A 16069-nucleotide genomic window follows, 5' to 3' on the forward strand; every position below is an offset into this window, starting at 1 on the left:
ATGAATCAGGAGTAGTAGCAATGCATTCTCCTGAACTCTCGCTCCAGGACCCCCATGCATTAGTAACCTGCTACTTACACTGATTCAATAGAGGTGCTCCTGTCTTTGCAGAAGTTTGATTTTTTTTTCCTGAGAGACATAGGCAACTCTCTGCTATTTAGCAAATTCATTAAGAGAGATGTGAGGGTTTATGTACATTTAGGAGCAAAAAATACAGCAAGAACACAGTACAACAAAATAAACTGGAATATGTATCTGACAAAAAAATACAGTGCCACTAGTTCTATGGCTAGACTACCATTCCAAATAAAATGTATAATCCAAGAAAATTAATAAGGTGTTTTTTTTTTGCTGAAACTTCCTCTCTTTTGTTTCATTTCATATACACATGTTCTGGAGCCCTGAAATGAGCTCCTAAGCCAGTAGATGTGAATACTGAAAAGATACATACATGTAGATTAAAGAAAAAAAACCCAAACACCCTGGAATATCAACTGGATGCTTGTGTTAACAATGCTGAAGTAAATTTATTTTTACACTCATTGCCATGTGGATCAAGAGGTCCAGTGTAAATTTAATTCATATTGCATTATTAGAAAGCCAGGACCCAGAATGAAAAACACGGTAAGTGAAGACATTTAGACATACTGACAATTTTGAAGAATATGAATGAAACATATTTCTTGACAAATTCAGATGACGTTTGAGAATTTAAGGGTACGAAAAAGGACTGAATAAAAAGATAATGAGTAGTTTATTTGGCTTTTTAAAAGTAATAAGTAAAAATAAGCAAGAGCTCTCTTGAAGTGGCAAAGCAGCTTATACTTATGCGCAAAATCCAACCTCTAGGTAACAGGAACAGATAAGATCACTCTTCAAGTTTATTTTCCAGCTGGGCTTTCCTAGATCTTTCCTTATATCAGCTTGTATCACCCACTTTTGAAAGGCACTACAGAAAAGCTAGACTAGCTAGATGTTGCATGGAAATTCCTGTTTTTAAAGTAGCGTGGTCTCCTGCATTTTGAACAACATCTGATTTTGCAGTAATACACAAAAACAGAACTTAATATGAAATACCAAAGTATGATCCAATTATGACAAGGGCTCATCTCCAAATAAAAGTTTCAGATTTTAAATCTGTTTCACAGTTCTAGTAACTTCCTTCTGTAATCTCGGAACCTTTGAAGATAGTCTAGAGGGCATTTGGCTTCAGAGCAGATCAGCTTTACTCCTTCCCATTGTGATAAACTTCCTGAAAATACATAAGCTTCATCTGGAGATATTCTTAGCAGTTCTGGCTCTTTTTTATGCCTATTACTGGTCTCTTTTGATTTTCTTTGGACACTTTTGTTTCGACAACCTGCATAAAACTCAGTGCAGTTTCTCTGCTTCACACTGCTCTTCTGCTCTGAGTGTTCTATTGTAATAAGCTCTGAGCTTTCATTTTTAAGTGACCAAGTGACATTTTTTAGCAAAAATATGAAGCTGATTGCAGATAGAATTCAGTAGACATTTTAAAGAAAAGTAGACTACATTGTGAAATTCAAGTCTGCTGTCCATCAGAATAATTTTGATTCTCTAATAGTGAAGGTGAGTACTGCATGAAACAATCCCATAGGCTAAACCAAAACATTTCTACGGTGGTTGCAAATAAATCTTGTTTGCTGACAGAAAAGAATGAGACAGCAGAAAAGAAGAACTAACAGATGCTGATAATCACTTTAGCAAGCAGAATAAACTTCAAGGATCATGAATCAGATGAGGAGGAATGTTATTGTTTGCCATCTGCTATGGGTCTACTAATATGTCAGCATCTGCTGCCAAAGAAAGATCTTTGTGATGTGAATGCACGAAGCAAATTCAGACAGTTTTCTTCAGCTGAAAGGAATCCTGCTGAAGGTAAACATGGCCTTGCCACTGGTCAATTAACTTAATTTTTTATGTATGCTATTTAAAGTTTGAGAAAAAGAAAACGCGACAGAGTTCACCTCAATGATTAAGTATTATTGCGTAATCAGTAAGAACTGAATAATAATCCCACAAGGTTGGCATTAAAACTTTCTTTCTATTCAATTTAGGCTTTTGTTTCCAAATGTCAGGCAGCAAATATCTAAGTTTAGCAAAACCAGCTGGTTTGAAAGTGTCTTAAACCAAACAGTAATGAGGTGGGGCAGAGAACTGCCCCAGCCGAGACTAGAAATTTGCACATATATTTGACATTTGACAAAATACTACTTGCTTAATGCTGTTACTCAGTGGCAGTATTATCTATGTTCCTGGGGATGTTAAAGACATAAAAGGTGTTAAAAATTTCATATTCACAACTGATATTGCAAGAAATAACATGAAACTTCAGTAACCATAAGATATTGGTGGACCCACATCTTGAATTGTGCAACAGTACACATGGAATGAACTATACTGTCTTGCACTTATCTATTACTTAGAACAATACAACCCTCATATGTGAACCAACCTTGTTCAGAAGGGGCAATACATTAATCGGATAGACTGTGTGTCTGAGCATGGAGCTTGCAAGGCATAAATGTACTTACTTTTGGTGTTGGGCAGGATGCAGTGGAGAGACGAGAGGTGGCCTGGGCACGAGGAGATTCGGAAGGAGTAGTACTGAGGGAGGCTGTATCACGTGGGAGCACCTGAACACCACGAGAGATGATGGAATCTGGAATCTTAAAAAGAAGAGAGACAGAATTAATAGTAAAAACTATAAGGTACTTAAAACTGATTCAAAAACTTACATGAAAAATGTAGGAAGACCACACTACTCAGTTTGCATACCCCCCCATACACAGGGCTGGCAGTGGTTAATGGCATGTTCTCACATATTTTTGTAACAATTATCTAGCAAATGTATAAGATCATATTCTAACTAAAGCAGCACAGAACATATGGTTTGTCCCAAAAAGCCCATGTATCAGACATACTGCAACAGGAAAAAGTAAGAAAGAAATGGTTTTCCTCTTAAGCCTCTCGTTTCAAACCCAACAATGACCAACAGTGATTTCTACTGTGGTATGAAAGCAGGCAGACTTCCAGTTCTCTAAGTAGGGGACAATATTATGAACAGACTGAACACCTCTGAAGAAATGTCATGCAGTGAATAAATACTCTTCATTCCATGTACTGAAGACTTTATTTTGCCTACAGAAATTCTTGATGTAATGCTTGTGCTGCAATAACTACAGGTCTCCCTGGACAGAGTACAGGCAAAAGCACTAGAAACCACCATCCACAGCCAACACTTGGTTTAAAACATATTCTGCAGGCAAAAACAGAAATGCAGTATTTTTTTTTCTTACACACTGTATTAGAATACCAGCTATGAAAGTGTATTCCCCCTGATGAACATGACTGGCAAACGTAACAATGGATGAGAAGGCTGAGTTACTCAGAAACTCTAAGAGAAGTACTCCCACTGTAAGAGATCAGGTTTGTGACCACCTGAGAAACCTGAACATACATAAGTCTATGGGACCTGCCAAGATGCATCCCAGAGTCCTGAGGGAGTTGGCCCATATAGTTGCCTAGCCAATCTCCACAACCCTGGACCAGATTGTTTGTTTTTTGTGTTTTTTGTTTTGTTTTGTTTTGTAAACTGAGATGCTGTACCCAGTCTGCATCTAGGCATTTTGAGTTTTCTTGACTAGTACGGTTTTAGGACAAACAAAAGTCACTGGAAAGTCCCTCCTTCCAGGACAAGCTTGTATTCCAGCTTTTAAAATCAGTTGCTTCCTTAGGACTAGTGTCAGGATATTAATACAGCTTTGTTGCTTGTCTTTGTGCAATTAAAATTACCAATCTTAAGACTCAAGTCATTAAATACTGCTTTTTAATGTCATTTCCCCCCCCTCATCTTCTTTGGTTCCCACCTATAAATAGTGACTATGTCTAACTTAGCAAACTTGACTTAAAGATATTGGTTTATACCTAAAAGACCTTATTTCACCATAAACATTCTTCCACATGTTAGAGTTTCTCTTGTTTATAATCTTTTTATAAATTGGGTGGACACAGATCTTGTCCCTTGTGTGCCACCAATTAACTGCTTTCCTCTCTACTGCTGTGTTTCTAGATTGACAGTCAGTTTCTGTCAGCATTTACAAACCCCCAACTTTCCTCAAAGGATCTTTCAAGGCTAAGTAACTTGTGTTGCAATTTCCACTAAAAATTACAAAGTCAGCAGAGTTTCTCTTCACTATGGACTATTATGCCTGGAATATCTGAGTCTTCAGAAATAATGCCTTACTGGCCTCTACTTGCAAATGGCATCTTAGAGCTGTATTATAAATAGAGGTAAACAGGGATGATGATATTCTGATCATGCAAACAGTTTGTTGTCAGAAGCACAATTCCCTTTCTGTCTTCTTTTTCTCCTCAAACCCCATCTTAAATATGTTTAACACAAAAGAAGACTGACATCCCTAAGTTTTATACTGGCATAGCTCCAATGCTACCTACAATTTTTAATGCTTCTTTTTAATCTCCATGCTTATGGACAATACAGCAAAAAATTACATTTTGATAAAGGCATAAAATAAAAAAGACACATTAAAAGAAAGAATAGTTTTAAGTCTTCAAATAAGGAACCTTTTCTTTACCCTCCTCTGTTAAAAAAAAAACAAAAAACTGTACACATCTTGATATGATTGTGTAAGGGTCCATTTTCTCTTCTATATACTCTAGGATGCCACAATACAAATACAATATTGCTTTTGCAAAAGATAGCATGATCCAGTTCTGCCTGGATTTTCTCTGGTTACTCTAGATGGTAACCTAGTATATGGTAAGCTAGTAAGCAGATATTACATACTATCTCAATAGCTGGGTATTTTTTTCCCTTTCCATCATACAAAAAAATCCCTACTTCTAAAATTTTATCCAATATAACCTTCTTCAGAACAAAAAAATATCTCTGCAACAAAGTGACTGAGACAATTGCATTGAACCACATGTGAAGTAGCAATTTTTTCCTATAAGAAAATTAAAATTTAAGTAAAATTTCAGCCAGGATATTAATCATAAAAGCAAGCTGGTGATAAAGGGAAAAGACGATTACAGGCATGAAATTTAAATTAGAATTATTCCCTAATCACTACCTTTAAGAAAATACAATTGCCATAAAACAGTATATATGTAAACCTACCTAGAACTCTAAGTTTCAGCTTGTTGGCTTTTCCAGACACAAAATCTCAGGGAGAGAATTAATTTAGTTACAAATTTTGCTCTCAAGAGGATTATTTCTCTAATATGACGGCAGAGTGTATTGCTAAAACCAGTATTAATATTCTGTTTAAACCATTCCAACCTGCTGACTTCAGAGAGAGTACTAATATGTATATTGCACTAACATGAATATATTAAAAATATAATGTGTATATACTGTTTATTAAGTGACAGGAACAATAGAATATGATTGATATTTCTGTGCATATATGCTATGTGCTATAAAGAACGTATTATTTTTCTCACCGACATTTAATTTTTTTCCTTCTAAAATTAAATTTAGGCAATCTAAGTCTCTAATTAAAGTAACTTCTTGTTAACCTTGTTACAGAGGTTGATAAAACTATGGAAAATTCCAATGTTTCCTGGATTCTGGAAATCTGCAATAAGGAAGGGTAGGAATATTACTGCATTTTTGATGGTTTTTGTTTGTTTGTTTATTTGGTTTGGTTGTTTTGCATTTATGATGTTTCCTCCTAAAATTTTTAAACTCATTTTACAGTTTCAAACAAATGTAATAGAGGTAGAGGACTCAAAACCCTAAAGGGGGTTTAAACTCGGTTCAGTGAAAATAGTTTCTTGTTTGCACTAGCTGGAGTGGAAAATCTCTTGTAACATAATGACTGAGAAAGAAATGAATAAGAAATGAATGAAGGGACAGAGAAAGATATCCACCACACCCATCAGTCATTGCTTCTACAATTTTCATCTGATATGACCTTTTTCAGAAGTACCTTCATATTGCTTTAAAAATTTCTGTTGTTAGATTAGAGAACTGCTGGCAAGAAAAGGAAAAAGGAAAATATACTCTTCATTCTCTTTTGCCCAGGACTGGAACAAAGATTGACAGTGCTGATGAGGTACTAAGAACACAAAGTTGTAAATGGCAATTATTCTGACTGTTATACAAGAGCAGAAAAGTCTTTAAAATATAGAGAAAGGACAGCTTTAAAAAATCAACAACTTTCTGAAAAACTAGCCACTTCCTGCTCTGAGTCTGAAGATCTGATGTGGATTACAGAATGTGTAAAACAACAGCACAAGAGTAATGTGCAGACACGCACAGAAGCCTGGATGACAGCTTAACTGTGTGCTTCTGAGAGGCTGAATTCACTGCTTAACTGAACATGGTCCAAATTCTAGTTTAGTAACCTCAACTCAGAAAAAAGAAACTATTGGAATAAATGGGTCTGTATTTATGTATGTACACATATATAGCTTTATCATCAGGTGTGTGAACTTTAAAACCTTCACATTTCCTAAGTGACTTTTCAAGAGACGTGGTCATGATGTTTTAAATACACCTTACTCTTTGCCTAAGGGAACAAGAAAAGTGCAGCCTCTGGTCATCAAATCTACTGATGTATTTTCCCAAAAAGCTACACCCCATTTGTTGGCTGACATGGAATGAACAGGTCAGACAGCACAACTCTCTCTAGGCCAACTGCTTCCTTTAGGTTTCTCTAATCTAAAGTTATGAATATAGTAAATTACTTTTCATTCCTGATGACACTCTAGCAATTATTCTATTTTGATTCAAGCCTAGACTAAACTTCTGGGAGATGGAAATAAAGTACATTATTTTGTTAGAGCCTGAGTTCTAACCTCTGGGTTATAATAAAATAACTCCTTTCTACCGTTCATTGAGATAGTTGCCTACTATTCACTAAAATCCAGTAATATATACTAAGTCCATTGTATCCTGACTTCTTAAGTCTTTTATTATGTCTTTGAGAGATTCTACTTCTAAACAAAATACAAAAATAGGGGAGAAACTGCAACTGATGAAAGCAAACAATGAACAGCCAGTGCCAATGCTGTATTATGCTGACAAACAATTGAGAGACAAAAAGGAAAGCAAGGCAATCAAAGAGAAAAAAGCTACTAAAATTTCACAGCTCTAAAGCAGTAGTCTTAGGAAATTGTTTTAGTTATATTCAATTAAGGAGCAAGCTCATGACTAATCAGAAACACAGGCTTTACACCAATGACTATCTCAGCAGTGAAATGATTCAATTGGCCACACATGTGAACTTCACCTTATTTAGCCCTGTATCTTAAACAGAGCATTTTCTCTAGCATGTTGTCTAAAAGATAGCACTGATGTGTCTTTGTTAGGAGAAAATAAATGACACTGTCTGTTGACAAAGGAGAGTAGGAGGCAGGCAGTGTATTTTTAGTTACTGTTAGTGTAAAAGCCTCTTGGAAGTGTGTCTTACCGGTTCTTCTGCACTGCCTGCTGCATGATGACAATACCTGATGAGACCAGGGATGGGCCGTTCACCTTTTGCCATGATAACAGCTGAACTGGTGTAGGATGGATGCTTCTAATGCACAACACATAACAGCTATGAATACAGTGACAGGAAAACATGAAACTATACAAGCAAATGACTGAAAGGGAATGGGGTGATAACAAGTGTGACATCGAAATGCCAAGCTCATATGAAACAAGCCAGTTTAGATCTCAGGTATTTTCTGCCTTTAAAAATCGCACATATTATTTATCTTTGCCTATGCAAAAAGAAATGAATAAAAAATGTTCATTAATAAAAACTGAAACTTGCAAGTAATAATTACCTTAATTCATCCCTGTAAAGATATATGTAATCAGGATTTTCTGTACATGAGGAGATGATCTCCAGCTGCAGCTGTCTTAGAAATGTCAAGATGTCTCAGACCTGAATTCACATTTCTGGAGTTAGAATGCTATTGCTTTGGTTTAGAAACTGTTTAATATAATTTTGAGTTACTTACACTTTCAATTCCCATAAGAGGAATTAAGAGTACTATTTCTGGAGTAAATAAAAAACAAAGCAGTTTGGAAAAAAAACTTTCCAAACACATAGGTATGCATTATCTTTCCATTTGAAAACTAAAGACATAAAACTGAGGTAAGTATTTATATATTGCTTCAAATAATAATATATTTATTTGGAAAACATTAAAACTTTGAATTTATATAATTTGCAAGTATTATCTAAGTTTTTCCTTTTGTAGTCTCAAATTTATTATTTTAGTTTGCAGTAATGTTGATCTGTGATGACTGGTTAAAGTGAGGATATAAAGACCATGTGGTGACATTTAGTTTTGTGGCAGAATTTCACATCTCTTATGCAGACACGCACACTGGAATACAGCAGGCTGGACAAGTTATTACTTAAGATGCTACCTGTCAGACTTTTTATCAATGTGTTCAGAAATCAACATTTTATTTTCAAAATAGATATTATGGCTTAGAAAATTTTGTTGCCAATCCTTAATACGCCACCTGCTGGACTTTGCATGTTCAGATGTGTGAGTACTTGGAATTAAAAAAAAACCCAACACTTAAAATAGTCTGTCACATCAGAATGGTATCATAAAAAAGCACGTTATCATTAAGATAATAAACAATATAACTCACCCTGAAATTTGAGCTCATCAACCAAAACAGGATTTCTGTATTTTTATGAAGCTATATGTTTGTAAAAAGTACCTAAAAAACCATCTGTTTGATCACACAGACATCAATGTGTGGTCTTAACATGCTATAGATTGGTGGAAAGTACCTGAGATAGAAACTAAAGGGTGTCTGAGGGAAACAAGCCAAACTCACCTTAGCTGCAATGGCTGCTGCCGTTATATGTGAAGAAGAACTGTCCTCTGTTGAGGCAACTCCACTATCCTTCTTCTCTTCCTCCTCTTCCTCACACTGTACTCCTTTGTCTTCTGTCTGCTTGTGAGGGCTGGTGGTTGGAGGAGGAGAAAGAGGAGGTGGTGGTGAAGGTAGGTCTTCAAGTTCATCGTGCACCTCCTTTACTTTTACAATGGCATCCCGCAAAAGATCAATGGCGTGAGGTAGGGCTGGCAGTATAAACTGAAAGCATTCCTATGCACAATGAGAAGATAAATGGCTATTAAGAGTTGCCTGCACAAGCAAACAGGGATTTTTCATATTTACTCTTAAAAGATACCTGGAATGTATCTTTTCACCTGATCATAGATAAAACCATAAATGCCCAATGCAATTGTTCATAGAGGGTAAAAAAACCAGAGAACCAGAATTTGGGACTATGTTACATATTTTTGCCTTTTATCATGTAAATATAACAAGTTGTACAACAAGGCTACTGTAATTCAGCTAATATTGGATTAAAACTTCAGAAAACAAGAGTTAAATTTTCATGAACACATAACAGAGAAATCAGTTTACAGCAGTTGGCAGAATGCTACAAAAATGCAGAATAAAAACATTAACTCTATCCCTGCAGGGATATTAGCTTCAAATCATTCCTATTATGTTGCTGCACAACTAAAGAACAATTCATAAGGGTTTCCAAAATTACACTTCTATATAATTACATACCTTTTTATTAATGCACTTATCCTATATACTGCAAGAATGACAAACTGCACTGATGTAATTGTAATTTTATTTAACTCAGAAAAAATTGTTCATAAATTATCTACTTTTCAAGCCCCTGCTTACTCTATGATGTTAAAACCAATTAAAAAGTTTATTTTACATAGCTGGAGAAAGCAAAAATGCAGACACTGTGTAACCGTTTTTCTTCCACAATGGGCATATACATATATAGCTACCTCTGCTGCTAAGATATGCTAATCTTTCATCAAAACAAAGAGTAAGCTCAGGATACCATGCAGGGAAGCCTCCTCCTCAGACTGGGATCAATATGGAATTCAAACAAGTTGCTTAGGGCTTTTAAGTCTTGAAAAAATGCAAGAACAGAGACTCCACAACCCTTCTTGACAACCTCTTCTAATGCTTAATTACCCTCAAAATAGTATTTTTTTCCCCTTTTCTCTTTATCCAACTGGAAGCTACCTTCTACAATCTATTACTACTGTCTCCCATTCTCTAACCCAGGCATCTCAGTAAAGGGTTTTCATGTCATTTCAGCAGACTGCATATAAACACTAAATTATTGGAAAATGATGGCAGGGTCACAAGAATGAATTGCCATGGTAGTGCAGTTATGGAACATAGAGGCTGACAGAGAAAGCTGACATTATTCCTTTTGGTGAGTTTCATTTTGGTTTTGTTTCGAGCATATCGAATTTTTTTAAAAAGCTATTCCAATATTTTAGACTATCTAGAAAATAAATAAAAGTAAACATTTTGTAAATAGATACTGTAATAAATACTTTCAATATAAAAAAAAAGGACTATGTAAACAAAATAAAGAGCAAATCACCCATCAGAAATTACTAGAGTTTGTATAAGCAACTTTGTAAGTAAAAAAAACCTATTCACAAACACTGTATTTCCTCAAAGATTCTAAATAAAACTCCACCATCCATTTGGTCCTTTAAGAGTAATGAAAGGTCAGACTACTTAATAGATTTATACATTCTTCAAACAGTTACTTTGGCACTCTGAAGAACTGGGCATAACTTGATGAGCGTAAGATGCTGTATAGAATGAATACATATTAAAATATGCTTGTAGACATAATATAGAATTCTAACTTCTCATGAAATTGCCTCCATGGTATTTTTTTTAACATGGTTTAAAATACTGAAGCATACAACCACTGTTACTTCAGCAACAAAGCAGACCTCAAGTATGTGGTAAACCAGGACAACTATCTGTGAACTGATCAATAATCATGAAAAGGTACATTAATGATTACCTCACTAGAAAAGCATGTTCCCCACTCCTACCACTGAAATAAAGTCTCATTGGCCTTATTTTTTTCCAATAGGTTCCCACTAAGTACTATAAAAGCTGATAATATTTATAAAACTCATTGTTTTAAGCACAATTATGAAAAATGCCATACACCAAATGATTTCAGTGAGCATCTGGTAATTTCATACTTTGCCTTCTTTTATTACATTAAATATCTTTTGCAAGGCTAAAATTAAACAGACCAAAACAACACAGAAAAATGGAGGTATTCTACAGATCTTGATTCTCTGGTACACGCCCCACAAACATTCTCCAGAGAAAACACATTGGCATGTATTGCGTCCATTTTTAAGACAGAGCATTTTAATATTTATTAATGAAATATGTACACTGCTGCAATTTTATAGCTCTATATAATCCTCTTATATGACTGTATTAGTATGATGGAAAGGAAATTAGCAAGCTATGGAAGACAGAAATGAGAGAAATTCCTGGTAATAACCCACTCTATCTGGTTCTTGAGATCCAGCCTGTTATGGAACAATTTTCTCTGCTATTAATCTTAAAAATCTTTGATGAAATCTGATAACTTTAAAGATGTTTCATATTAAAATAAATTGTGACAGAACAGCGTATCATCATGACAGGAACAAATAAATATCATTTTAGAAAAAGCTTGCTTATATAATGAAATTATACATTTTTTTCTTTTCTAGCAGAATTACCTTTTTTATTTTTTACTTTATATTGAACCATTGTTAAAATACTTATTATATTTTTTTCATTTCTTTTTCTCATCTTCTTTCTCCAATTTACCTGTCTTCACAGTGTAAGTGCCTCAGGGCAGAAAATGTCAATTTCTTCTGTACCTAGGACGTTACAAGTGCTACTGAACACAGCAAAACCCATTAGAGATTGTAGGCTATTTCATCTCTTTCATAATTCAACAAAAGTACAGACTTCTGAAAAAATCTTCACTGGTGCACCAGTTCTCTAAGATATGGGACCCACTGTGATGTTAAATACATGTACATACATATGACTTCCTACTGCCCCACCATCCTCCAATGCTTGTTGCATGTTTTGAAGGCTTTAAAATTCCTTTTCAACTACAATTTCATTAAATTTCCTAATATGACTCCAAGGAATGGCAGAATTATAAAACACGTTACTGAGTCCTTGAGCTGCAACATGTAGAAAATGCATCTGAAAACCTGTGATGGCTGCTTAAGATAACAGTATTCAAAACACTTTCTCTTCAACTTCCAGGTTTTAGCCCACACAAACATTCTTTCTTTATCTCCCAACATAAGACTTTCAAGCAACAGTGACTTCAGGGCTGTGCTGCCAAACACATTAGTACTGTCTCTTCTGTGACTAGGTACTACTGGTTCAGAAGATGTTGATAATTATCAGGTATGCATTTGTTAGAGGCCAGAGGAAAATACATTTTTTAAGAATGTCACTGACATAGTTTGAGCCCTGGAGAAACATATTCTCATGACGGATGGGGGATCTGCTTTAGCAGTTTCATATCAGGTTGCAGAACTCACTGTTCAGCTTAGTAGTATTTGTCTGGAGAAAGCTGTTTTTCTGGATCTATCAGCCACACAGAAAGAAAAGAGCACTGGGAAAGATCTAGCCTTAATAACACACACATAAAAAATTCCTTCTGATGTTTAATTGTGTTTCTCTAAGCTCTACAGTCAGAAAGTATGCATGAACAAAACATAAACCCTAACTTTCCTATCCAAAAAGCAAAACGCAGGAAGAAAAAATCCTGTATAAAAGGTATAAAGTCTGATGCCCATATGGAAAAAAAATTTAAAAATCCTCAAACTCTTAAAAATGTTGGGGTTTTTTACCCTCTTGCTGACTGAAGTTGGGAAAATTCTTCATACTCCAGGAAGTTCTACCATACATTAGGCCTTCCTCTTACTGCTGTGTAAAAAAAGTATACTTCCTTGGAAGCTGTAGACAACAACACAGGGATCAGGTTCAGTCTGTCTAGAGAAGAAGAAGGAGGTGTAAGAGATCATCAGACTCTTTATTAGCACTGCCTCCTACAGTGAGCATGCTCTGGCACTACACGTAATGCTGTCCTGGTCACACACAATGTTAAATCAGATTTGAATTGTATTGTCCCTGACTGAGAGGGATGGTGTGTTCAGTTATATGAATATGCATTACAATTCACTTTTGTAACATTTGTTGTAGTGGGTACTTTCTACCATTCAGAACAATGAGACGTACTCATGATTGGTCCTCAGTAGCAGATCAGTAAGAATACTTCTTACCTGTGACCCTTTCTTGCTACCTGGCAGATTAATTATGAGAGTCTTTCCTCTGATTCCACACACAGGTCTGAAAAGAAAGAAACCCAGTGAAACTTTTGCATGCAGCTTTATCCATTATAGAAACAAGAACAGAACATTTAAGATAAATTCTATTACTTACAGAATTTGTAAACACTATTTCTGACATTTAAAAATATTTCCTGATCATGTTCTCTTAAAGCAGCTCAGGAGAAGATGAGCTGAAAAAGCATCAAAAAAGGCTGACAGAGTCTAATATTTAATTGATAATTCTCATTGTAAGGGGGGATAGAAACACTACCTCAATTTGCAGAATTTTCTAACAAAATACATTAACAATTTGTGTCTTAGACTAACAAATGATGTAAAAAATTGTATCAGATAAATAAATGAAATGCCTTGCTAATTTGGACAGAATCTGAAGGTGTTAACTAACTTGGTAAAGTTGTCCTTTCAATGTTGCCTAAAATAATAATCAACTCCAGAAATACAAGAGATGTCACTGATAAAAAAAGAAACACCAACAAGCAGAGAAACAGTTGCTAATTAGTTAGTAGTAAATACCAAACCCTAGGAGTTAAAGTACTATATCTGAAATAATTGTAAAAAATACCATTTAACTTATTCAGAGAGCTTTTGCTGATACTGGCATAATTGCAACCTCAAAACAATATGCTTGTATTTATCAAAGGTTTTTTGCTCAACATAGTATTTTAGTACTTGATGAACAACACACAAAACAATTCTTCACACAATGCTGAAATACCACAGCTCCAGGATGAAAAGACAGCTGTTTAACAGCATGTATCAATATTACAAATCACCTGGCACATAAAACAGAGAAGGATACAGTGTCACAGAGACAACAAAGAGAATTCATTGCGAGAATACAATTAGTGTTTTTGGAATTTGGCCGCTCATCTGATGTTACGACTTCAAGACTTGATCACAATGGCGATTTTTAGTTATTTGTGTATAGTCATTCCATGACAATGTGTATTTCTAAGGAAACAGCTCACCTCAGATTTTGAAGGAAATAGTCTTACCTAGAGAGCATGCCCAGAGGAGTAACATTGAGTGATCCCATCAGCATTGCCAGGGCCATCCCTGGGGCTTCTCGCTCTATTACTTCTTTAGTGGCCTGCAAGAAAATATTATATAGCAAAGTGAGTGAAGAAGTACAAGGACAAGAAAAACATGAAACTAGCTAAAATCTTTGTAAGGGTATCTCCTCTTTCTTTTTTTGTTTCTGCCAAGAGATGTCCTTGATAAATTCTCAACAGTGAAATATGTTCAATCATTTTCTCTTGGTTGTGTAAAATGGGGAAAGACAAAGAGTTGGGAAGAAGCACTGTTAGCTGTACTGTAGAGGTTCTACAGAAAATGTTTAAAGTCAGGACTCTATATATATAGGAAATGTTAACACCACCACATACATAGCAACAACTCCCTCTAACAGAAAAGAAAGAACGTTAGAGAATAAGCAAAGACCAAATGTAACTGTCTTCTCTTCCTCATCAATCTTGTGTATTTTCCCACTGAGATTTTCCCAGTGATGAAAAGGGTGAATTGGTCTGTGCTGAAGATTAAAAAAAAAGCTTGCAAAGGGAAACCCATGTAGCAGGCAGACAGGAAAACACTAAAATGGTAATGATAATGGCCATAGGCTGAGGCCTTCCCTTTTGATTATGTCAGCAAAACAGCAGTTCCAAACAGGCTGGTGATTTATATTCACAACGTGGTCTATATGCACTGGGCATCAGGAAGCCTGGAAGCAGAGGCTGAACATTCTTGTCTTTTTAATCCTTTTCAACAAAGGGAATCAGATGGAAGGTTATTTTTCTGGGATATGAACAACCTTCTGGCCTTACTTCCTAACACAAATTGTCTCAAATGCACAATCTGGCCTGTCTTCCAACTTCTAACTTCCATTACAACATAATACCTCAAAGCCAGGCTACAGTCCTACCCTTTCTTCATTTCCCTCACAGTAGTTGCTGTTCAGTTGATCACGTTGTTTTATGTTCTGAAACAAGATTCTAAGTTACTTGGCACAACTAAAATGTTAGCAATAGTCATAAAGCTGTGAAATCCATTGTAAAACATCCAGACAAAATACAACACTTTGATGGTGCAGCTATCAAAATAGAAATAGAAAAGTGCATCTTAAATATAAGAACACTCTGAATTACCTAAATTTTCTTGGCACTTTGATATAGCAAAAGAATAAAATGTAAGAAAACCAGACCAACTATTTTCTGGGAAAGATTAAACTACAAATCACATTCTTGTAATTTTGTAACCTCCTAGTTTACAAATGGAAAACAAAGTCATAGAGAAGCAAAACGACAGAATTAACCCAATGGCATCCCTATGAGAAGGATCTAGGAGTATTGCACCAGCTGTACAACTAAAACGCTTACAGGAAGCAATAAATAGAACAGAAAAAAAATATTCCTGAACAGTACAGATATTCGAGTGGCCATATTCTCTAACATTGCTGCTAACATTTAACATGTTTTTAAGGAATATGTCAGTATCAGAAGATATCAGACATATATATCAAGTAAACCTTCAGATTTTCTACTAATAAGCAAACTTGGTATGTGTTTAGTTGTGGGAAGCAGGTACCCTGGTTTACACAAAACCAAGCAATTTTAAGTCAGTAGTTGAGATCACAGTCTCTTCTATTTCAAACATAGTTTGCTGGTATTATGATCCTCTACTCAGAAACAGAAATGGCATATAAATACAACCCAGTGTCTATTTCTACACAGGGGAAATGAGAAGAAGCAGGTTAGGACAGATGTAGACTAACTGAAATTACCTCCACTAAGGAAGTGCCTAAAGATACCTACTGAGGTATCAAACTATC

The 16069-nt window shown here is 35.3% G+C and overlaps 1 protein-coding gene across 1 annotated transcript in view; it reads right to left on the reverse strand.

The window, feature by feature from the left end:
* Positions 1-16069, reverse strand: part of GPHN (gephyrin) — a 185631-nt gene that overhangs the window by 89937 nt on the left and 79625 nt on the right. Inside the window, exons 5-9 of the mRNA XM_010007733.1 lie at positions 14241-14335; positions 13177-13243; positions 8843-9115; positions 7464-7571; positions 2556-2690 (exon numbers count right to left, since the gene is read on the reverse strand). Coding sequence (XP_010006035.1) covers positions 2556-2690; positions 7464-7571; positions 8843-9115; positions 13177-13243; positions 14241-14335 — 678 coding nt within the window. The remainder of the gene's footprint in view (positions 1-2555; positions 2691-7463; positions 7572-8842; positions 9116-13176; positions 13244-14240; positions 14336-16069) is intronic.

The sequence above is a fragment of the Chaetura pelagica genome, unplaced genomic scaffold, assembly GCF_000747805.2.
Source record: "Chaetura pelagica isolate M959 unplaced genomic scaffold, ChaPel_1.0 scaffold70, whole genome shotgun sequence".
Classification (NCBI taxonomy): domain Eukaryota; kingdom Metazoa; phylum Chordata; class Aves; order Apodiformes; family Apodidae; genus Chaetura; species Chaetura pelagica.